We start from the raw sequence: 23,655 nt of genomic DNA, 5'->3' as shown, positions 1-23,655 counted from the left end.
CACACTGTGAATTCCTCTTCAGGCCCATCATGTCATCTATGCTCCTGTTGTACTTCTACTTATATGGACTTTAATTGCCCTCTTATTTATTCTTTCTGATTAATGGACTGTATTACTGGATAAAAAACAGTTTCCTTTAACTAGTACTGCAGTGAAGATTCTTCCTTCATCTTGTATCAGGTAATGTCACCTGGTGGCTAAAGCATTAGACTTTAAACTATATGACTGCTGATTTCATTACTGCCTCTGATGCGTTGTGTGATGCTGAATGAGTGTATTAATGTGCTTGCACGTTATGTGCAGCCAGCTCTACTAGGCCTTTGTATTGGTAAGGATCCTTCATAAGGGATTGCATAAGAAAAGGTGCAACATGAAATAAAAACTGCTCTTCTCAAAGTAGCACCTCCGTGAACAAGTGTCTCAGTCTCACTGATGCACGTGTCCTTATAATTTAATGCCCCTCAAGATGCCCACAACTAAAATTAGCAATATGAGCATCTGGAAATGTGCAGAGCCATCGCACAGAAGCAATATGGTCCCCCGTGAAGTTCTGATCACATTGTGTAGTTTCGTTTCATGAAATGGATGTTTTTCCACAAATGTAATATCAAGTGTGGAGGTAAAGCAGGGCTGGGGGTCGAGGGCTATGGTCGGGGATTGAGAGGAAAGCCGAGTTCACTTCTAGAATAGAAAATCTCGAAATGCTGATGGCACCTTACTCGTATCATTTTAAAATTTGTTTTATTTGGTACTTTTCCAGTGCCGATATACCACACAATCCTAGTCAACACACATTATAATAACGCCACTTTTATATGAGTTATATGCATGAGTCATCATTTAGCTCAGTGTTTATTTTAACTTGTATGTTATCATGACCCAGTTTTATCCAGGTTAACTGCAATGATAACCCACAAGCGCAGGAGGGGAGGGTGGATTACTACTTCTAAAATGACCATGAATGTAAGAGATTTCCCCCTCAGTGAAACAAACACGAAAGTAAGAATGGGAATGTTGGGGTTTCACGACCCACTCATGCAATCCCTCTCACAATCTACTGTAACCCACTTGTGTACCCAATGATAGAAACCTGTGACACACCAGTGTCAGCCCAAAACCCACTTTGGAGACTTAGTGATTGAAAAACACTATTTATCTGGTTTCCCTACTCGATCAAGTGTGTCCCCAAGATATCTCATTATGTCAGGAGCAGACTGGTTCTCAAAACCGGGCCGGGCATCCTTCAACGAGTCCATTATTCATTGTAATTTTCTTAAAATTTTTGATGTGTATGCGGCTTGCTACTTGCTATGAGCCTATGATATGAACTCTATCTAAACTGTTGCCAAACTTAATCTGTACACTGTTGTTTAGATACAAGTTAAAATTTGACGACATGCTTCAAAATAAAATTTAATGAAAAATAAAAATTTAGTAACACGGCTTACACATTATTAGAGTACATGCCAAATGTCAATGTCATGTCCAAGTGCCAGTACCCGAGTAGGCTAGTAGCTTACACAGTTCACTGCTTTTAGCAGCCACATCATCAACTACTACTAAATACTGTTAGTGTCAAGTTTGGCTAGGATATTTTTCTCCACCGACATCAACATGAACGCCTCAAGATGTTCTTGCGTCATTGTGCTTCTCAGGCGGCTTTTGAATCTCTTCAACGCAGGGAATAATCTTTCACACTGTGCTTGCGACACAGGTAGTGTTAGCAGTAGCATGTAGGCAAGCCCAATGCTCTTGTAAGCATCAGTTAAGAGGTTCAACCGAAGTAGCATCTTGTAGCAGCAGAGAACAATAAATGCATAATATATCATCTAAACTAATTATTAGTACTGAAGAATTTAAATACTAGATATGAAATAAAATAAAATGCAATAATGTATATGCTAACCGAAATGTAGCGGTACCGAAACAGAAATCGGAAAAAGGCAGTGTGGGACGCCCAGGAGGACCAGAGGAGGGCTTGTACCTCCTCCAGACCGCGAGGGGGTGTCCATCCTGGTTACGCTGCTGGCCTCGGGTAGAGGGCATGGAAGCCCAGCCCTGTAGGTGCCCGTGGTCACCGCCAGGCGGCGGCCCACTTCCAGACCATCACCTGCCACATCCGGCCGAGGCAGGAGCCTGGCTGGGACACCCAGGAGGACCGGAGGAGGGCCTGTACCTCCACCAGACCACGAGGCGGTGCCCGCCCTGGTTACGTTGGTGGCCATTGCCTGAACAGCCCTGGAGCCCAGCACTTCCGCCACACCAGGAAGTGCTGGGGGGAAGACGACTGGGGACACCCGGACGGCTTCCGGGTGCGCAGCCGACACTTCCGCCACACAAGGGCGTGTCTGCGGAAGAGTGCCGGGAAGCAGCTGGAGCCCATCCGGGTTCCCATAAAAGGGGCCGCCTCCCTCCAGTCATTGGCGAGAGTCAGGAGGAAGCAAGACGGAGCTGGAGTGAGGACTGGAGGCGGTCAGGAAAGAAAGGCAAAAGGACTGTGTGGCCTGGACTCTGGGGGATCGGTGCTGGAGGCACTGGGGTGTGATTGCACGATAAACTTGTAAATATTAGTATAAATAAATGGTGTGTGGTGAAATTATGATGTCCGTCTGTCTGTGTCCGGGCCAGCGTTCACAGCAGATTTGACCAAATTTTACGCTGCAACATTGTGTACTGACAACTAAAACAACTTGATGATAATACAGTATATTATATAGGATTATATAAATCACAGTACCAGACAGATAATGTTTAGTAGTTAAGTAGTTTAGAAAATTAATTTTGATGTCAATCAGTAACCAGTACATACAATTTATTTCATGAAATGGACAGCCCTTGACCAGACCAGAGTCTGTGGCCCAGATGCCCTAGAGGCTAGTCCACCCCTGCATTATGTATATGCAAATGTTCCATAATCCAAAAATATCTGAAATCCAAATGCATCTGGTCCCAGGCATTTTGGATTAGGGATACTCAACCTGTATTTATATGCCTGTGTGCATATATGAGGGTGCAAACATGGCTAAGTGGTTTTGTTGTTTACTGATCAAAGTTAGTGTAAGTAAGAGGCATGATCTGAGGATTTTGTCCATATTTGATTGTTGCTCCCAGACATGGTAATTCCATCAGCTCAGAAATAGTCACTCTCCTGGGAATTTCATGTACTGATATCCTTGGAATTGCAAAGACAGCTTATTAAGGAGAGAGGTTAGAGAAAAATGGCTAAAGTTCTTCAAACTAAAACAACAATTTCCAAATTTTTATCTACAAAACTCTTCTTCTGTCTTCTTCCAATCTCTATTTGCATCTCCATGTTTTTATGTGCATTACCACTATTCAGTAACTTTTCTCCAGCTTACCTGACATACTATCTACTGTATTTGCAGCCTCTATAAATAGACGCCATATCAGAAAATAAATAAATCCCACAACTGAAGAAGGTAAAGATTTGCCAGGAGTTTGAATCTCTCTTAAAGGCTGCCATCCACCAGTCCTGGCGCAATAACAAAATAGTAAAAATCTTCTATTTAAAAGAACATGCTCTCAATAAGCCTATGAATGGGATGATAATTTCCATAAGCTTCAGGACTTTGGTAAATATTACAGCAAATGATTTCTCAGTGTCCACTATGGTTTTGATTCAACAAACTGTTGGCCCTTTGAGGAATATGTCACCAATCCAGGAGTATGCAGGTTTGAAGGCAGAAACATCTGATAGGCACATACTTATTACAGTATAGTGATGACGACTTTCTTTGAAGCACTCTTTGCAAAATGTTAAGGAACATTCTGCTTGGTTTATTATATTGATATTTTGTGAAACAGGTTCAGACATCCATGACCATACAATTAACTTAAATGATAGGGAATGCTACCAGACTGCTGTGTGTAATGACATATTTTCATATGATACTGTTTATCACGTTTTCTTCTTGCTTTACATTCAGTGGTGCTATGACAATCACTGGCTCCCTGTGATCCTAAACTGGGCCAATTGAATGGACCCCTCAGCACATAACATTATTTATTAACATATTATGGATTAACATATACATATCATGTCTGTTCAGTTCTTTTCACTTGAGAGCATGCTTCACACGTTTAACCTCTTCCTCATTAGCTATTACCTCAAAGATGTAGCATGTCCATGTGCAATGTTACACCAACAGCAGCAGGCAACGTTTTTGCAGAAAAAAAGGCAATACTCTACTAAATAACACAGTACATTTTTATTGGAGTGATGGGAATAAGCTTCTGTAGTAATTCAGTAATTTATATCTGCTTTTTTTTAAAGGTTTTACTTCAATAAAATAAGCATTACATTAGGTCCATCGTTACATTAAAAAGTAATCTGAATTTGTAAAGCACATTACTTTTAAAGCATTACCCCTAACACTGTCAAGGAGATACTTTCGTTATTTGCTTTAACACATATAATTATTTCTTAATAATGAACGTCTAATAGATGTTTAAAAAATATATATGCATGTAAAATTGATCATTCTGAATAATCATCTAGTGACTGCTAGAACAAATGAGTTTTACACCATTAATAAAGACAAGGCTTTTCATTTGCTGTGTTTGTCATCTACAGTTCACCATACCTGACTAATAGTGCTCATAGCTCTCATGTAACTCTCATTTCGCGATCTGAACTTTGGCGAAGTGAGCAGTGTTGCTGGGTCCAAGCTGTCGAGGCTTCTATTGATAGAAACTTCACTTACTGCTCGAAGGTAACTGTGACTTCGGATCTGTAGTTTTGGAGAGTGCTCTGTTGATATCCTGATAAGAAAGCAGAGAGAGACAGTAAAGAAAATGTCATCCACTACTGCATTCAATACCTTTTCAAAATTAATAACCATCAACTGGCTTAATGGGCATTGTGATTAAAGATCAATTAGTGTGTGCAGTTGGTATGTTAGTCTTTAAGGAAAAAGATACCATCAACAAATTAACTTTACATTAAAATTCTGATATTGTTAAAGTGCATTTTTAAAGATATTAGTCAAGGATTTGGATACACTAGCAAAAGAAGACAGCTTTTTATATTACACTTCTATTTAGTAAAACCTAAAAAGACCTAGGTAACACTACTATACTTCATTTTTGTATTTGATGAAGCTTTGAAAAGGAAGGCTACATAATGCAGATGTCTTCTCAATCTTCCTCTGTAAACTCAACCCTACAGGTAGACTTCAAACAGGGCCGCTTTAACAGCATCATAGGCCACCGGGCAAAGTAGTGCGCTGGGGTCCCCGGCTAGTGCATGCACTGGTACTGCATGTCGCTGCAAATAGCACACGACGAAACAGCTTAGGATTCCAGTTAGCAACCCCCCGGGCAGACACGCAGTCCAGTCCCACCTCCTAGAAATGACCATCTATCTGCTGCAGCCAGGTTAAAGTGGGTGTCCCCTTGACTTAGTCCAGCCACTCAGGTCCTCAACAATGAGGATTTTGCGAGTCAGGTCACCCTCAAAGAATCACGCCATATGGCCGTAATGCTGTAACTGACGCTCTCTCAAAATGCAGGTAATGTGCCTCATTTGGGACTCCATGAGCAACTACTCATTCGACACTGGAGTCCACTTTTTGTCTCATTTCACTGGATAGCATCTATGTCTCACAACTATATAACAAAACAGGAAGCACTAGGGCTCTAAAGATTTGGACCTTCATCCTTTTGCAGAGATAACCAGTGACCTAATCTCCCCACATGTTCTTCCAATCTGTGTACTGACTTTATGGGAAGAGTCACCAGAGACATGAATGTCACTGCCGAGATAAGTAAATCTCTTGACAAGGCTGACATTCCCTCTGCAGACAGACACGCTCTGGACGGCTATGCTGAAGAGGTCATTAAAGGCCTGGATCTTGGTGTTTATCAAGGACACTTGCAAGCCCAGACAGCCAGGCTTCCTGCTCAGTCTCTTGAGAGCCCTGATCAGAGCCTCCATTGACTCTATGAACATCACATCATCGTCGGCAAAGTCAACCCTACTCAACACCTAGTCCTTGCAAGCACTCAACAGAGTAGGAGCAAGAACACACCCCTGATGAACCCTAGAATCAACTGGGAAAAATGCAGAGGTTCAGCCTCTACACATTTTCCAATGTTTACAATTGTGTTAAACAGTATCATGCTGATATAAGTGACATAAGATATCAGAAAATGGTACTCAAGCTGAGCTCTCTCCATGATATATAAGCTAAAAGCTTTACACCAAAGGCTGATCTTTAAATAATTAATTCTTGAGTTCTTGAAAACTTGTGTTCTTTGGTTATTCTTTTGGAAGAACATAAACAACTTTTATGGATGTTTAATACTTTTGTGTACTTGTTAACCAAACTCTTTTACAGTATGTATGTTTTTGGAGCATGATCATAATGAAAAAAGGAACAGGGTTATTTATATGTAGGTGGAAAAGGATAAGAATTATAACACATCCTGAAGTTGCTAATCCGGAAAAGTCAATGCAGAATGATCACTCATACTTGCCAGGAAAACATAATTTTTTGCAGTTGCTCTGCTCTGGAGTAAGAACTCATTTAATTAAACTGCTTACATTGATTATGAAGCAGAAGATTGCATTCAATTTAATGTATACTATCCTATATGAAATGAGGCAGAAAATAAAAGCAAAGCAACCAGAAGATAAGCCATAGTTGTTATACCAGCCAATAGTATTAACTAAAAATCAGTCCTAATCTGCACACTAAATCAACAAGAATCAAAATCCCTTAAATCACTAACCAGAATTTCATAAATCGAGAAAGAACATGCCATATGTGGAGTTTGATCCACAAACTTGGTTGATCTGGCAATGACAGGGATGACCTTTATGCCAAGGCATAGATGATAGCATGCATTGTGTATTTCTGTTCATCCGCATTTGGCAATGCTATAGCAACTCTGTTAAAATAGCAGTGACCAATAAAAGCAAAGATGGCATCTCAAAAAGAACTGAAATAATAATAACATCTTCAAATCTTTTCAAAATACATTTTTGAATAACAAAAATTAACTATACAATCCATACTGTATTTTAAAACCACTAATTATGTGAGAAAAAGATTCAGAAAAGATACAAAATAAAAAAAATAAAATAAAAACAGATCCAGCTCATGACAAAATTAAATTTAGCAATGAATGTTGAATGGAATTAAAGCAATGCGATAATCTAATAATAATTAAGAAAATGTATGAGAAGCCAAATGAATATTCTTTTCTTTTAAATAAATGACAACATTAAAACATTCTTGATTGAGTCTTACAATCACTCTGTTCAATACTTTCCTTGGTCAAAAGCCTACAACTATAACCTACTGTATATAAATATTATACTTCTCTGGCAGTGCACGTCTACCACTTTATTACTCATTGCTTGGCATTTTGATTTTTGGAGATGCTCTTCGTAACTACAAATTAAGAAGTCTCCCTCACACTGTGATTACGACTGCCTAATAAATTTGCTGCTAGGAAGCTACATGCAAGAAGAGCTATTATATGCTAGTTCAGGTCCATAAATGAAGGCAATGGAGGAATATTTTCAAGAAAATTTAAAAAAGCACAAAGGGAAAAAAACACAAAAAAAGATTTTTATGGTATTGTATTTACCCTCTGCGGTGGGTTGGCACCCTGCCCAGGATTGGTTCCTGCCTTGTGCCCTGTGTTGGCTGGGATTGGCTCCAGCAGACCCCCGTGACCCTGTATTCGGATTCAGCAGGTTAGAAAATGGATGGATGGATGGATGGATGTATTTACCCTGTGTGTTTTGTGGAAGTATATTATAGATTTTTATAGACTATTTTTTGTTCTGAACTGGTTTCAGCTTGTCTGTCTGTACCGCATTGTTTTAACCTGAAACTTGATAAATATAAGCGAAAATAGAATTATATGTAGAATTTATAATGTATAAACCTAATTATTTGTATTCTGGGTAATTAAACTTAAAGAGAAAATGAGAAGTATTAAACCATCACAAAATGGAGTGTTCTTTGTAGGAAAAAGGACAGACAGACAGACAGACAGACAGCTAGATAGATAGAAACTTTATTAATTCAGAAGAAAGTTGTAGAGTTACAGACAAAAAAGGCACAAATATAAATATTATGTAACAAGAATTATAATAATCTTAGCTATGCTACACAATGTAGAAATACACATATAACAAGAATGAAAGGAAGCAAATTAACAAATTGTAGGTACTGACTAAGTGCAAAGTGATTAGAATTGCACATACTTCTAAGTTACAATTAAATGGTACAGGATGTAGTCATTGGCACAGTATATTGCACATAGCATAATTTTTCTGTCAAGATGTCTGCTAGATCAGCTCAGCACCATTCAGCAAACAGGAGGCAATTCCTCCTTGACTAAGGGATGACTCATTATAGAGCCTAATGGCTGTATGCCATTGAAGCAATGTAGTTGTCTTAGTCTGTTACTAAATGCGCTCCTTTTTTAGCCAAAATCCTTGCAGGGGGTGAAAGTCAGATAGTAAGCAGCTTCCTGAGTGACCTCTGTTCTACCAGTTCCTCCATTGAGCCCAGCCTGATACACCTAACGTTGGTGTAGAAAAAAGTTTTGAGTAAAACAACAAAAGAATACAGGTACTGCGTGTTGGCTGGGATTGGCTCCAGCAGACCCCTGTGACCCTGTAGTTGGGATATAGCGGGTTGGACAATGGATGGATGGATAATGGAAGAATGCAAGTAGGAGGTTCTAACACTGATACCCAAGTGGACGTTCCTGAATAGTTTTTTTTAGAATCTTCTAAATATAAGCCCAGAAAGTTTTGATTTAAAAATTCACCCTGAAGCTCTGAATCTGTGTCAACACTACTGAATTTTGTAAGACTATTATTTTCTTTGTTACTCATAATAACTGCTTCATAACAGGTAATACACTTCACCATTATTTTAAATATAAATAACCATTTGTCATTGTATTTTGTTTTGTTCTTTAATAATTAACACAAAATCATATAATATAAATATAGGGAAAATTATCGTAGTCTCAAGAGGTTAACATGGGGTTTCATTAAAGGGCTAAGAAGGTTTAGGGTTGTGAAATACAGGAGTTTGGGGGATAATGGCGTATGACATGTAAAACCAAACCTGTCAAAGCCCCATCAACATGTGCTAGGACCAGAGGTCTGGGACAGCAGGCTGAGCCTTAAGAGCCTAAAGGTCACCATTGCCTACACATTTCTCACCCCTTAGCATGGGAAAGAGAGAGACAGTTAACCTGGATGTCCTTCCAGGCCTGGCTCAAGACAATCCTCGTCCTAACATCATGACGTATCACCAAAAAATATCTAGCTATTCTGATCTTCAGTATAAAAATACCCCAATTGGCAGTCACACCCTGCTGCCAGCAGTATTAACTGGTAAGGATATGTGCTGTGGACTGCATATTCATTTTGCAATTTGTATTCATACAGTATGGAAACTCTGAAAAACCTGTGAATAAGAAAGTATCTAAATTGATCTTTATTTTTAAAGTGGGCATGAAGAGCTGGTTACCATTTGCTTTAAAAGTGCTCTTTATTTCTTTTACTTGCTTTTCTTCAATTTTCATTTGTTACCTTTGAAACATAAGTGGATAAAAATAGCCCATATTTATCTTTGAAAGTTTATAGGAAAATCAAACTTTCAGTTGCCTTTGAGACTTCTTTTTTAACTTATGACATATACCCTCTGCAGTCCCAATGTGTTGTGGTTTTGGTGCTTTTTTTGTCTAATTTGATCTGATAATTATGCAATTATGTTGTTTTAGCCCATTTCTATTGTATAATGAACAATTGTTTTGCTATCACAATGAAGTCACCATGGTGAAATCCTGAATGGATTTCTTCTGCAGATGTTGCAGTTTTGTGAAGTTCAGACATTGTTGTAACATTTGACATCATCATATTATCCTTGCTTAAGATGGTGGTATGGTATGCATACTTCTACAAACTGGATCAACAAACTTTACCTTCTAGTGTTAGAGGAAACCTAAGGAAGCGGGGGTCCTCAATCATGGCCCTGGAGGGCGGCAGTTTGTGCAGGTTTTCCTTCCAACTAGTTTCCTCATTAGAAGACAGTCCTTGCTGATAATGAAACTTGGTATTTAACTATTTAGCTTGTTACTGTTTTCACTAATCCAAGATAATTTTTAATTGCACTGTAGTGCTTCTTTCTCTAAGAATATTATCTATGTGCTTTGTGGACCAGAACATATCTAAACTTAATGGTCCTTCCAATTACCCTCTTATTTATTTCTAAACATTTTTTAACACAGATACGTCATGATGCATATGCACAGGTTTAAAAGGAAGCACGTAATCTGGAGAGCTGCTGGTTTATTGGTTATCTATATTTCATTATTAACTAATGTCTGTGCAACTATCCATCCATCCGTCCATTATCCAACCCGCTATATCCTAACTACAGGGTCACGGGGGTGTCTGTGCAACTACTAAAAACTAAAACAGGCAATTAAGGGTTCTGAATTGTAACAAGCAAGATAACTTAAATTAAGCTCAAAATGTGTTGCTTTAGTAGGCTCTAATTAAGAAATTGGTTGAAGTGAAAACCTGCAGCCACTGCAGACCTCCAGGACTGTAACTGTGGACCTCTGATCTGCAATGTAACTAAAATTTGTCTTTGATGAATGAAAGCACACTGTTAAATACCAAGTTTCATTACCAGCATGGACAGTTCTAATTAGGATACTGGCCAGAATGAAAACCTGTAGCCACTGCACCCCTCCAGGACTGTGATTGAGGACCACTGTAAGGAAGCTTCCAAGACGTTTAATGTTAGAACCCTTGCTTTTCATCTTCAGCTCTGACTCTTGGCTCAAGTTCCAGTTTCAAACTTCTTGCTAATCAACCACAGCCTGTTTTCAGACCTTCTCCTGTCTATTCTCTTAAATAAAAATCGTCTCATACTCCTTGAAGTGTCTAATCACAACACATTACACTTTTAATAGTTGTAGCTACAAAAATACTTAAATGACCAAATTTATCCAGACAGGGAGAAATGAATGGAAACCTTTACTTCATGCAAGAAGAGCTGCCCAAGTCTTATGCCCAGGCCAGCATTACTGCCCTGCTTGTAACTTTAAAATTTTGACATGGTTCATTTTGCATTGTGATGGGAAGTTCCAGAATACTTCCTCTCCGTGTTGTTTGTGTCCAATGTGTGCATTGACCAAGCTAAAGATGCAGTGTGGTGTGGTGTTTATGGTCATTGGACAGCAAACCAAATGACTGCAAGTTCATTTCTTGCCTCTACCTCACTTTGTGGCTGTAAGCAAGTCATTAAACATGTCTTCTTCAACTGGAAAAAACAAATAAGAAATAGCAGTGTATGCTGATCTTGCAAGTGGTCTTGGATAAAGGCTTCAGCTGAATTTACAATAATAATGATAATGACTGCTAACTGCTTTAAAAGCTGTTAAGCATAAAGTGCTCTGTACTTCACGAAAAAGGTAATGCAATAAATTGCTTTCAGACCCTCATATTAACTGAACGCTGCTACCTGCCTGTTTATCTAATGTCTAGCCTTTTTTCTCTGGCAGAGCAGTCTTAAACATGTGAACTCCTAACAACTGCCGTCTTTATAAAACATGTATTATAATAAAGGAATGCATGCATCTACAGCAGAATACCTATGGTTTAAATGGAAAATAGGTAACATAGGTTCCAGATTTTCTTTTGTAATTGTGTATTTCTGTTTGGGCAGCACATTGGTGCTGTAGTTAGTGCTGCCATCTCAAAGTTCCCAATTCCTGAGATGCAATCCCCCCCAATGTTTACATGTTCTTTAAGTATCCTCATGGGTTTTTGTCTAAGTACTCTGGTTTTATTCCTAAACACATACATGTTAGGTTAATTGTAGCCTTTATACTTGCTGAGTGTCAGTGAGTGTGGATATATTTGTATGGGTTTGCTCTGTGGTTGACTGCCATTAGAACATTAGAACAATACAGATGGGAACAGGCCATTCAGCTCAACAAAGCTCGCCAGTCCTATCCACTTAAGTCTTCCAAAATGACATCAAGTCAAGTTTTGAAAGTCCCTAAAGTCCTACTGTCTACCACACTACTTGGCAACTTATTTCATGTGTCTATGGTTTTCCACATGAAGAACAACTTCTTAAATGTTTGTGGAAAATTCACCCTTAACAAGTTTCCAACTATGTCCTAAAGTTCTTGCTGAACTCATTTTAACATAACAACCTCGATTCAATGCGCTAATTTCTTTCACAATTTTAAACACTTTAATCATGTCTCCTCTTAATTTCCAATTTCTTAAAATTGGTTACAGCCTACCAGAATAGACACTGTCTAAACAAACTGAATGTACTAGAGCAGCAGTCTCAAACTCCAGTCCTGGAAGGCCGTAGTGGCTGTAGGTTTTCATTCTAGCCCTTATCTTAATTGGTGACCATTTTTTGCCGCTAATTAATTCCTTTTCCTTTCATTTAAATTGACTTTTTTTAAGATTTGTTTCACTGAATTTCTTTCCTTAAATGGCACCCAAACAGAAATTAAATTTGAAGTGAGTGAGCCAACAGACAACCAACTAAGTCAGGGCCTCAAACGTCAACTGGTTGCTTAATTAGGCGCTGATTTTTGTCGTTCATTAAACCCGTTCTTTAATTCCATGGCTTGTTGCTGCACTCGTTGTGCAATGGCATACATTTCCGAAAGGGTTGATATTCTCTTTTCTAAGAGCACTGCTAGAATGTTTTGGGGACCTGAGCACATCAACATTCCTTAATTTTCAGATATTGCATGATGGACACAGTTTGCTGGTCACGTTTTGGCTTGTTTTGTATCTCAATGCCGTCTGATAATTAAGGAAGAAGGAACAATTAAGGGGTCTGAGGATTCAAGAAAAGTCAAATAAATGAATTCAAAAGAAGTTAATTAGCAACAAAAACAGGTCACTAATTAAGAAAAGGGTTAGAATGAAAACCTGCAGCCCTCCAAGACTGGAGTTTGAGACCACTGTACTAGAGCATAGATGAATAGACGTTTCTCTCTTCATTAAGTACTTGAGAAGAGGCACAATATGCAGAAGTGAATTGCACACCTAATAATGATGGTTTAGGATGTGAAGAAAACAACTTAAAAAGTTTAGCTCAAATACTGGGATTATTGAGTCAACATATTTTCAGGGATTTATGTAACCGATAAGGAGAATTACTCACCTTGCAGGGATATTTATAAATATCTGTCTTCACAGGCTGCTACTGATGCAGCATTCTTACTCAGCATACATGTTTGTGGAAGAGCACATTAACTGGCCATTAGACTGCTCAACTAATCTCCTTTTGCCACATGTGATTATTGCAAACTGTAAAGATATGATCTAGTTTAGTGTCTTTTATTAGTTTTGCTATGCTCCCTCAATATGCCTTTTGTCACACATTACTATAAATTATATTCTGCCCTTTCACGATTTCGGTTGGGCTTCTGAGAACAACAGACAGGAATAATTTTTCATTTCAACAGCAAAACAGTTATAATCAGTCAAGTGGAAAAAATTCTAGCCAGCAATCTGACACAGCATTTTGGTCTAAGAAAGTTGTTTAAAAAGAAAAGAAAATAGAAGAAAAAAATGATTTTTAATAGCTTCAGATTTAACTCTACATGTGCAAAATTATTACATTGTGTTATTTTATTTCCAAATATGAATTTTGGTGGCTTTGTTGAGATTATTTCAATAAGGCATAATATGCAAGGCAATATAGAAAAAACACATGCTATGAAAGCTGAAGATCATGCAAACAATGAGCACAGTGTTATTTTTATATTAAGAAATTAAATCAAATTCAACAAAGTCTGCTTTACTTTTTACCCAATTTCTGAACTGTTTTTATCTTTGTAAATATAGAATAGTCACATACATGTGTGGTAATGCACTCTTTTTTAAACATTTAATTTTGAGTGTCATATTTCTTATTGATATATAATTAATAATTCTATTTATTCAGGAGTTTAATTTGTTTTTATGTTTTGCTTTTATTTTCAGAATTAAAGTATTCATTTTTTTTCTCCTATAATTTTGGCTTTTTAGATTTTTCAGCAGTTATTCATTTTGAGTTTGGTTTTATATATATTAGGCTTACAGCTGTGAGTACGCCAAACATAGAGTTTATTCTTGTATTACTATTTATTTATTAATTATTGTATTATGAACAATTGTAAGCCAACTTTTGCCCACCCCACCGGGTGTGTGTACCGCTGATTCTTTTAGACCAGTCTTGTCCCAGAATCACTGGGAAGGGGGTCAGGTAACACAGCGACCGTCATATATATATATATATATATATATATATATATATATATATATATATATATATATATGTGTGCTTTGTCATCTCTAGGCTTTGAATTTCCACAAAGAACCTTAGTCACTATGATTGTACTCATATCGAAATGGATAAATTTCACTTATTTTTATTCTGATTGTTGGCAATGGAACTAGATGCCAAGGGCACTAGTCACACTAATACGTAATGCAACAGGAAATGGGCCAAAAAAAGGAAGAGTGTTACCAACGGACAGATAGAGATCACCAGGGAGTAGATGCTCTTGTTATTGCAGAGCATGAACAGAACCATATGGGTCTACCTCTGGGTGAATAATAATAACCAAAAGATAAAGGTCAAGGAGGCAAAGAATAATTGCCCTTAATGGTGTGGTATAGCGGGTCCACAGCTCAAAAATAAGTGGCTATTTTAATAAGATAATCTATTGGGTGGCTCGTTCTCCGAGGGTGCACTCACGCAGCTGCAGGGAGTTGGTGAAGTCATTGTGGCAAGATGCACTTGCACGTGAAGATGTGGACTTTCTCAGTTGCTTCATTGGCATCATGCTGAACGCGATTTAGACTTTGTGTCCATGGAACTTTAAGAACAACCCAGCACAAGAGAAGAGAGAGAGGAGAGGGAGACAGAGAGAGAGAGAGAAAGACTGAGACAGAGAGGATTGAAATGAAATTAAATGAAAAAGGAGCGGAGGTCAAAAGACAGTGAGTAAGGCAGGAGCTAAAGAGAGCCAGTGCTTAGAGAGAAGCAGAAGACGGAAGTGGTGCCCCAAGGAGGTAGCGTGTGCCCAGCGCTCAGGAGGGGTCATGAAGGTCACTCCTGTTGAGAAATCTGGGAGCCAGGTGGAGCCAGTGATTGGCAGCGGTGCCTGCAGGAGCAGGGTCCGGGGGCCAGAGTTGAAGATTGGTAGCACCTGTTGGTGGACGTCTCTCTGTGCTGCGAGGTCCGAGTAGGATAAGCAGGAAAGGTGTCAGTTTTTAAAGGGAAGCACAGGGGATTGACAATTTTAAAGAAGACTTCTACCTGAATTTTAACCTTGTTTTAATGGATTTATTTATTTGCATTTTTAACCTCCACTGACACCTGGACGTTTTAATGGATTATTTATTTCTTAACAGTTTTGAACACTGCACTTTTTGAACACTTGTTTTGTTGAGTTTTTAATGAAAGCACTTGCACTTTTCCCCATCCCTTTCCTTCATGTGTGTTTTGTCCTCTGCCACGCTCATCTCGGTTACGGTACTGACGGTGTTGGGTTCAACAGGCTCCCATTATAGAAGAGGCAGCAAGGAGCCAATCCGCACTATCATACATGGCCAAAAAGAGACAGCAGAAAGAGACCACCTGGATAAAAGTAAGACCCTGTTGCTTGAAGTAATATGTAATCAGCATTGAAACAAGCCCGGCCCTTTTAAAGGATGCTTCTTATAGCTCAAAGGTGTAGTCCCCCCACATGCTACTAGAAGCCACTTTGAGTTTATGTCCCTTGAATTAGGTAAAGCCCTGGTTCTGGAACTAATTTCACAGCTTGGTCCACAAATGACCCATGGATGGAGTTAAAAGATTGTCCAATGTCAGTACAACAATGAGTTAAGAAGTTTATAGAGAGAAGGCTGAAAGAAATGACAAGGTGAGAACAAGGAGTCAGGGACAGAAGATGAAAGGAGGAGAAAACAAGACTTCCTTTTTGCTTTTTTTGGAAGTGTGATTTTCTCCACCAGAAACAATCAGGGTAATAACCCATATAGGAAGGCATGATGCAGAAGCGAGATTTGCTTTGGTTTTTTTTTAATCTCTTTGTTCAGTACTTTGTGTTTCTCTCTAATAACCCCTATCATATGTTTATGCCAACTAACTAACTATATATTTGACAGTAGCTTTAGATTTGTCAAACACCTAAAGGGCAAATTTCTATGAATGTGGTGTCATAAATAATATCATTAACAATTAAACATTTAAGAAATTCCAAGATCTCATGGCTCTGTGTGTTTAGTGCTTTCTGAATAAATACATGCATGCATCCATACATTATCAAACCTGTATAATCCAGTTCAGGGTTGTAGGAACTGTAGCCTGTCTCTACAGCACAGGGTACAAAGGCAATTAGAATCCTGGACAGGGCATTGGTTTTTGCATAATAATAAAAAAATGCTTCAGTTTCAAAAAGCAGGCGTGAACGTCTTGGTAGACTTCAAAACATGAAGTAGGCCTGGCCAGTAAGTTTAGCTGATTTGGACCTGCACCCTTAAAAAAGTCAGGCCTATAGTTTTCAAAAAAGGGAATGGGGAACCATGGTAACCACAGCCCAAAAATGAAAACATGCTTTCTTAATAATGATGACTTATAAAACAAAATTCAAATAGAGAATGTTTAAACAGTAATGGATATTCCAAAACCAAAAATAAATCAAACACCAACCAAAACTACATTTAAAATTCAAAAATGAAAACCAAATAACAAGAGCAGGAGCCAATGCCTCATCACAGAACTGGAGCAAACAGGAGGACTACACAGTGCTCTTTAGATATTATTTTTCATCAAATACGCAGTGCTGGTGAGATCAACTGCTATATGGCATGTACCTTTTTTCTTTCATTCTGGTGCTTGCTACAATACGAATGAATGCAATATATACATATGCACATTCACCCATACCCTTAACTGCATATCCTGTACATAAACAATTACTTTGTGCCATGCCGCTGTTCTAATTTGGAGGTGGGGAGCCTATGAGTTATAACAACCTGGGAGTCAATTTGAACTGTAGGATTGATTGGATGGACAACATTGTACTCAAAAAAATAATTTCTATGACATACATAACTATACCAAAGTTTTTCTTAGGATTTTTTCCCACAAAGATTTAGGCCAACATTTATTAAACTACTAGGTCACAGACATGCGTATGAATGTTACCAAATAATTGTGCATTAAAGCTAGCTGAGTTTATCCAAGTGTGAATTTTGTGTAGAGTGATATGCCACTATTTATCGTACTGTTTATTGAGGGAGTATGTGAAACAACATGTCCTAACACTCCACCTCAAGAATTTCTTTCTCTTAGCTTTACTAAATCTTACACTAAGCATTTCCACTGGCCATGATGTGCCTTATAAATCTGATCCAGTTTGGAATAATATAATACCTTTAAGTTCAAGCCCCGGGTGCTTCCTGTAAAGAGTTTACATGTTCTCCTTGTGTTGGCCTGGTTTTTCTCCAGGGGCCTCATGTATAAATGGTGTGCACACACAAAAATGTTACGTACGAACGTTTCCACGCTCAAATCGTGATGTATAAAACCTAAACTTGGCATAAAGCCACGCACATTTCCATGGTAGCTGATACCCTGGCATACACAAGTTCTGTGCTCCGTTTTGCACACTGGCGGCACTCAGCGCCAAAGAAGTGCTACTGTTCCAGTGTGGTTTCCTTTTCTTTTTTAGATACACATCCCTGACGCGGCTTTATAATTACACTGAAATTAACCCAATACTGTTTATTAGTGTAATGCATCTGATTAGAATTAACCTGTATCAGTATAATGGTCCACAGACTAGTCAAACTATTCTAAATAAAATAGCTGCTTTAGCATTGTTACTCTCACTGCACCTTCTTCTTCTTCTTCTTGTTTTAGCTGCTCCCATTAGGGGTTGCCACAGCGGATCATCTTTTTCCATATTACTCTCACTGCACCACTCGGAGTATTTATATCACTGTATCTGCGTGGGGAATCACAGCTGTATAGCAGCTGATCGGAAAGAGAATTATCGATATACAGCATAAAGCACATGCTGCCTCAGCCATGCTGTCTATTGAACTGCTGTCATATAGCAAATGTTTCAGAGCCTTTCTTAGCGGTTTCAGAAACACTTTCATCCCAAGAACTATAAACGCACTCAATCAGTCCATCAAGTGCTCCTTGTAGAACTGTTTGTACTTATAAGTACAATCACCTCACTGTAAACTTGTTATACAGTTATAATATTGCACAACCTGAGCCACTTTATAAAGCGCGTATTTACATATGATGAGGATATCATTTTTAAGATGAAATGCAGCAAAATAAAACTTTAACTTAATTTAAATAATCTATATTGTTAATAAATAAACATGTGAGTACACAGTGTCACAGCACTAGCAAGAAGCTGGTGCTCCATTCATGGATTGTTCCTGCCTCTCTCTGTATTCTTGCAGGGACTGGCGCGACACTGAATGGATAGAATAATTAAACATGTACTACAAAGATATTTCAATGTTCCTTAAAAGTTTTGAAGAATCGGCGTTCACAGCATTTAACGTGCTACTTTAGTTACGATAGGATTTGAGAAACTAGTAAATTAAACGATTTTAAGATGAAGTTTATGATGTTCATCTTTAATGACAAAATAAATTACATGATTAAAGTGGAAATTTCAAGATTAAAGTTGACATTTCCTGCTTTTTTTCCCACTGCGTGCCTTTTTTTTTCTCTGTACCCTAATTAAGCTTTCATATGACATTCAGATGGTGGGCTACAACTCGCCTTTTCACGGCGTCTTTGATATCTGACAACTTCTTTTTTATTTCAGGCACTGTGCGACTTTGTAAACTTGAGCTTTCGAGTTTCTCTGACACTCTATGTCACTCGATCAACTTCCTTTTGTTGTTTATACCACTGTTTAAACGTTTTTCCTTGCTTCTACTTGGTATTCGCTGAAATTCTTCTATTTCCCCCTGTGCTTTTGCCATTGCCTTTTCACAGAATGCTGATCTTAAGGATTATTTATATTGATTTGCATATTCAAAGAGGCGTAATTCTGAGAGGAGATGGGGCGGGACAGCAGGCGGGTGTACGTGCGTTACTTTTCACGCTGACCGGAATTAATATAGCGGAAGAACGTGGAAGTTGGCATTCGCACAGATTTATGCATCAAAATTTTTTTGTGCGCAAGCACATTTCCACTTTTGTCCATACGCCATGTTAGAATGCGAATTCTAGGCACGGCGTTGTGCATGAGGCCCCAGGACTCCAGTTTCTTCTTACTACCTAAAGACATGCTGGTTAGATGGACTGACAATGCTACATTGGGCCAGGTGTGTGTTTATGTGTGTCTGTGTATTTACTCTGTGATGGGCTGACATCCTACAGTATTCAAGGCTTTTTTTCTGCATTGTGCCTTTTGCTTGCTCCAGCTGCCCCATGACCATGCTCTGAATAAACTGATTTGGAAATATGGATAAATAAAGTGTTGCTTTAACAATATGTTTGTTTACAAATTTTCTCTTTTAGTAATATTCATGTGAGAAATATGCCTGAAAGTAAACAGAAACATTCACTTTTTTTTATGGCCATTGTTAGTTGTCTCTTTATGACTCCACTATTAGCATGAAAATACCCCCCTCCTTAGGTCCCAGTATCTACTGATTTTCTAATTTGTGTCCTCAGATTAAAAAGCTCAAGATCCCTTGGTTTAGGTAATGGAAGCAAAGAAACACAGAGCTAGGTCACATGTTGGGTGCTGGTGAAGCATACAGTCAAGAATTTCACTGAACTCTGTACATATGATAATACTGCTGCTACAAATTAGGCTCCTCCAAGATGGACATATAGATGAGAAATACACCAAACAGAATATTCAGTCAACAAAAGCCTTTGACTCTCGCTGAAAAACTCTTGCATATGGTTAGTCAAAGGGCTCAGGCTTCTGTCCTGCTCCAATAAATTCAAGGCAGTGCTATGTTTTTCAAAATAACTTAAAGCAAACGTTGAGTCATTCTTTTAAATGTAAATTGTGGTGTTGAACAAGTATTCCTACTACTTCAGGTAGACCTGTTTACAGTGTTTGAAAAATCCGACTTCATGTCAGCGTGTGTATCTGACATCCTGGCCATATGAAAATTTTGGCTCACAGTAGACTGATTTTGTTGAATTTATTCTTCAAAGAAATTTGTTGGAAAGTAAAAAATTCTCTGAGATATCATAAATACAGAGTGTGGCATAATTTTTTTTCAAATCTGAAACAACTTTCATTTAAAAGTAGTGCCAACTTTTAGAATTTTTTTGTATTATAATAGGGGTACAGTAAGCGTGGCATTTAACTATTAATTAATTTGCCATTTCAAACCTAACTTAAGAGATTACTTTGTTATTTCAAGTTGTTTTATTTTGAGAATAGCAAAAGTATACACACTAAATTCTTCTTCTTTTCATATACACAGGTTGATTTACTAGGGACAGTGATTAAAGATATTGAAATTACGGCACATTGTACCAGATGGGAGGACTTTGTCCTGGAAGAGTTCCTCTGAGTATGCCAACAACCTCTTGGCAATTGCTGGTCTCCAAGGTACTTAATCCCAAAGAAAATCCAACATGTCACGAGTTATGACTAGCTTATGATGAAACCACATGAGTGTAACTGATGTACAACCACTCGTTTATTTGAGAACCGTCACAGAATTTTGTTTTGGATCCCCATCATCCCTCATGACTTTTTATGTTCTTTCTGCAAACTGTATATATATAATATATATATATATAATATATGACTTACACAGTCAGTTAGGCTCATTGCCCCAATACCTCTTCCAGAAATTTAAAAAAAAAATTTACTCAATAACGCATATAGTGTTTGCTCTATTAATCATGTGATTCAAGTAATCTGAGTGGTTTACTTTACTGCTTTATATTTACTTTACTGTGCTTTTTCTTATTGAACTTGTGTCATGCAAATTGAGAAATGTTGCTTCTAAGAAACTTTGAAGAAGGAAAGAATAAGTAAATTATTCAGGTATACACTGCTTATTTGCACTAGGAAGCAAAAGGTCATTGTAGCCATGGCTGAAATCATGATATAAGCAAAATGTCTGCAGGCTATACAAGCATCCTGGACAGCACTTTTGACGGTGGGAAAGAAATATGTAGTTTACTGGCCGTGTATAAAAAGGTCTTTTCTAAACAGCTCATACAATATTTTTGTTAAACCCTTTGAATTTAAGCTTAAGGTCTACACTTCAATCACATCTTGATTGCTTTGTTTCAAATCCATTGTGGTGGTGTACAGATGGTGTTGTGTGATGGTATGGTGGTGTACAAAATTATAAAAATTGTGTCACTTCCAAATACTTATGGACGTGACTGTGCATATTACATCATATATACAGTACTTGTTTGCTGTGCTTTTGCAACAAGAAGTATTTTTCACAGATGATTATTAGATAGGCAGTGAGAAAAAATATGTCAAACAAAAATATCACACAATATATTGATGGCTGAAGTAAGCTAACGTTGTGCTAGTGATTACTGAAAACTGAATTTTCTGAAGAACCCCCAAGTCTAAATCAAATTATATAATTTTCTCTCAAAAAACGCTTTCTAGAATAATTATTTTCCCTAAAATCCAATATAAATTTCTGATTTCATACATATAATGCTATCACACATAATTAAAACGAGCAGTGATAGTAAAACCATATAAATGCAGTATTACTAAGGGTAATTTATGTACAACACCTTGCAAACATACCCACAATCTTTTTCACAGTTCTCAAAGTTTCCACTTATCGCATGCTTAATTAAGATACAATATTTCTCAAAAATGCAACCTGATCCATGTATCTGTGGTGTGAAATAATTGCCATAGAGTGCTAAACTAACTGACATAAAGGGCCATTTACTCAGTAGTATGGCTTCTGGTTAGAGTAGTGCCTTTCATAATAATGACATTAAATGTTGACCACTGAATCTGAAGGAAGACAAACACAAGATCGAGCAGATTCTCATGAATATATGAATGAAGTTATTAAAAAGCACAAATTAGAAGAACATTACAAAAAGACTGTGTGAAGATTACAAAAATGTCAGAAGTTTTGACTAAGTAATCATTTTAGATGCTGCCAGGATGTACCCCGGCTCTCTGTGACCCAGTAATAAAGGAGGGGGGGGGTCAGAAAATGCATGGGCAGATTATTAATATTTTAGAATTATACATCAGTGTAAGAGTAACAAGTTTTTGCTTCAGAATTGTCAGTATTTTATGGCAGATTGTTGAAAAATATTACACACATTTGACATAAATTTCTTTTTTCACAGTGACCATTTGGCTTTTAAAAAGAAATTACTTTTTATATGGGGTCTACCAAGCAGAAATAAGTACAGCAAACATTAATCAAAATGCTTAAGTAAGATGAATTCCTTAAAAGAACCTCAATACGCCCAGGCAATCTGTTTTACATGAACCATAAAGACATTCCCTCTGTGGCTCAAGTCTGCTGAGACCAGCTTTGCTGAACTCGCCTTAATCAAATCTCAGTGGCATCCAAGCCCAATTGCTCATAGTTAACCTGCCATATTTATCATGTGTTTTGTCAGTAGAAAGCAGACAAACCTACATTCTGTAATGTCAGCCTAGTTCTGCTGTGCCATACGTACAGAAGAAAACAAATTTAATGGGTAGTGAAATGATTTAACCATTCTGTATGAATAAGAAAAAACAAAAAAAATCAAATTAACAGAATTTTTTTCTTCATTGTTTCCAAGTGTCTGTTTGTTAAAAAAATATATTTCTGGTCAAAGCGATTTGTCAGACCAATAGTATAAGTTATGAAAATAAACAACTGGACATTCTTTTGTTAGTTTTGAAATGGCACATTAACAGCAGGATCGATGGCAAGAAAACTCTTACTAAATAATCATACAAAGTAAAATTGATCTCAGCATTAGACATCTGCAAAACTGATTAATCGTATGGTTGCAAATTATCAAATATGACTCATGCAGCATGAGACAATTTATCACACTTTATCCTGATTCTAGGCTGTGTGAGCAGTCAACATTACACCAGGAGCTAAACATACCATGTATGTTTAAAATATTCCTTTAAATGGCCTCTGTTGGGGTTTATGGTCCACCACATACAACAGAGATCAAAAACAAGAAAACCAGAGAAAATGTTACTATTTTTAAAAAGATATTCCATTGAACAAGGTACAGTTTAAGAAAACAATATGTATTATTTGAGTTAGCCATACAAGGTTAAACATAATTAAAACCACAGGAAATGACTGCGATATTCGTTAAATTTTACAGTGCCTATTAAAAGTATTCAATCCTTGGAGGTTTTCACAGGTTCTTATTATATAACATTATTATGTATTACTGTGAAAGCAGAATGCATAATTTTGGTTTATGAAGTAGTACCAGGTCATATGGGACCTACAAAGACACAAGCTGTTTTTGCTAACTTGTATATTATTATTTAGATGGAATTTAAATTAGATCAGCAATTACCTGCAGTATTCTTTCTCTGTCTCTGCTTTAAGCGAATAGAGGTAAAATAAGAATGTAG

General features: G+C 37.6%; 1 protein-coding gene across 1 annotated transcript in view; it reads right to left on the bottom strand.

Moving 5' to 3' along the window:
- Positions 1 to 23,655, bottom strand: part of dlgap1a (discs, large (Drosophila) homolog-associated protein 1a) — an 879,958-nt gene that overhangs the window by 212,574 nt on the left and 643,729 nt on the right. Inside the window, exon 7 of the mRNA XM_039754830.1 lies at positions 4,605 to 4,782. Within this exon, the coding sequence (XP_039610764.1) occupies positions 4,605 to 4,782 (178 nt within the window). The remainder of the gene's footprint in view (positions 1 to 4,604; positions 4,783 to 23,655) is intronic.

The sequence above is a fragment of the Polypterus senegalus genome, chromosome 5, assembly GCF_016835505.1.
Source record: "Polypterus senegalus isolate Bchr_013 chromosome 5, ASM1683550v1, whole genome shotgun sequence".
NCBI classification, from domain to species: Eukaryota; Metazoa; Chordata; class Cladistia; order Polypteriformes; family Polypteridae; genus Polypterus; species Polypterus senegalus.
Note: the sequence above shows the minus strand (reverse complement) of the source record. Positions and strands in the feature narration are given on the sequence as shown.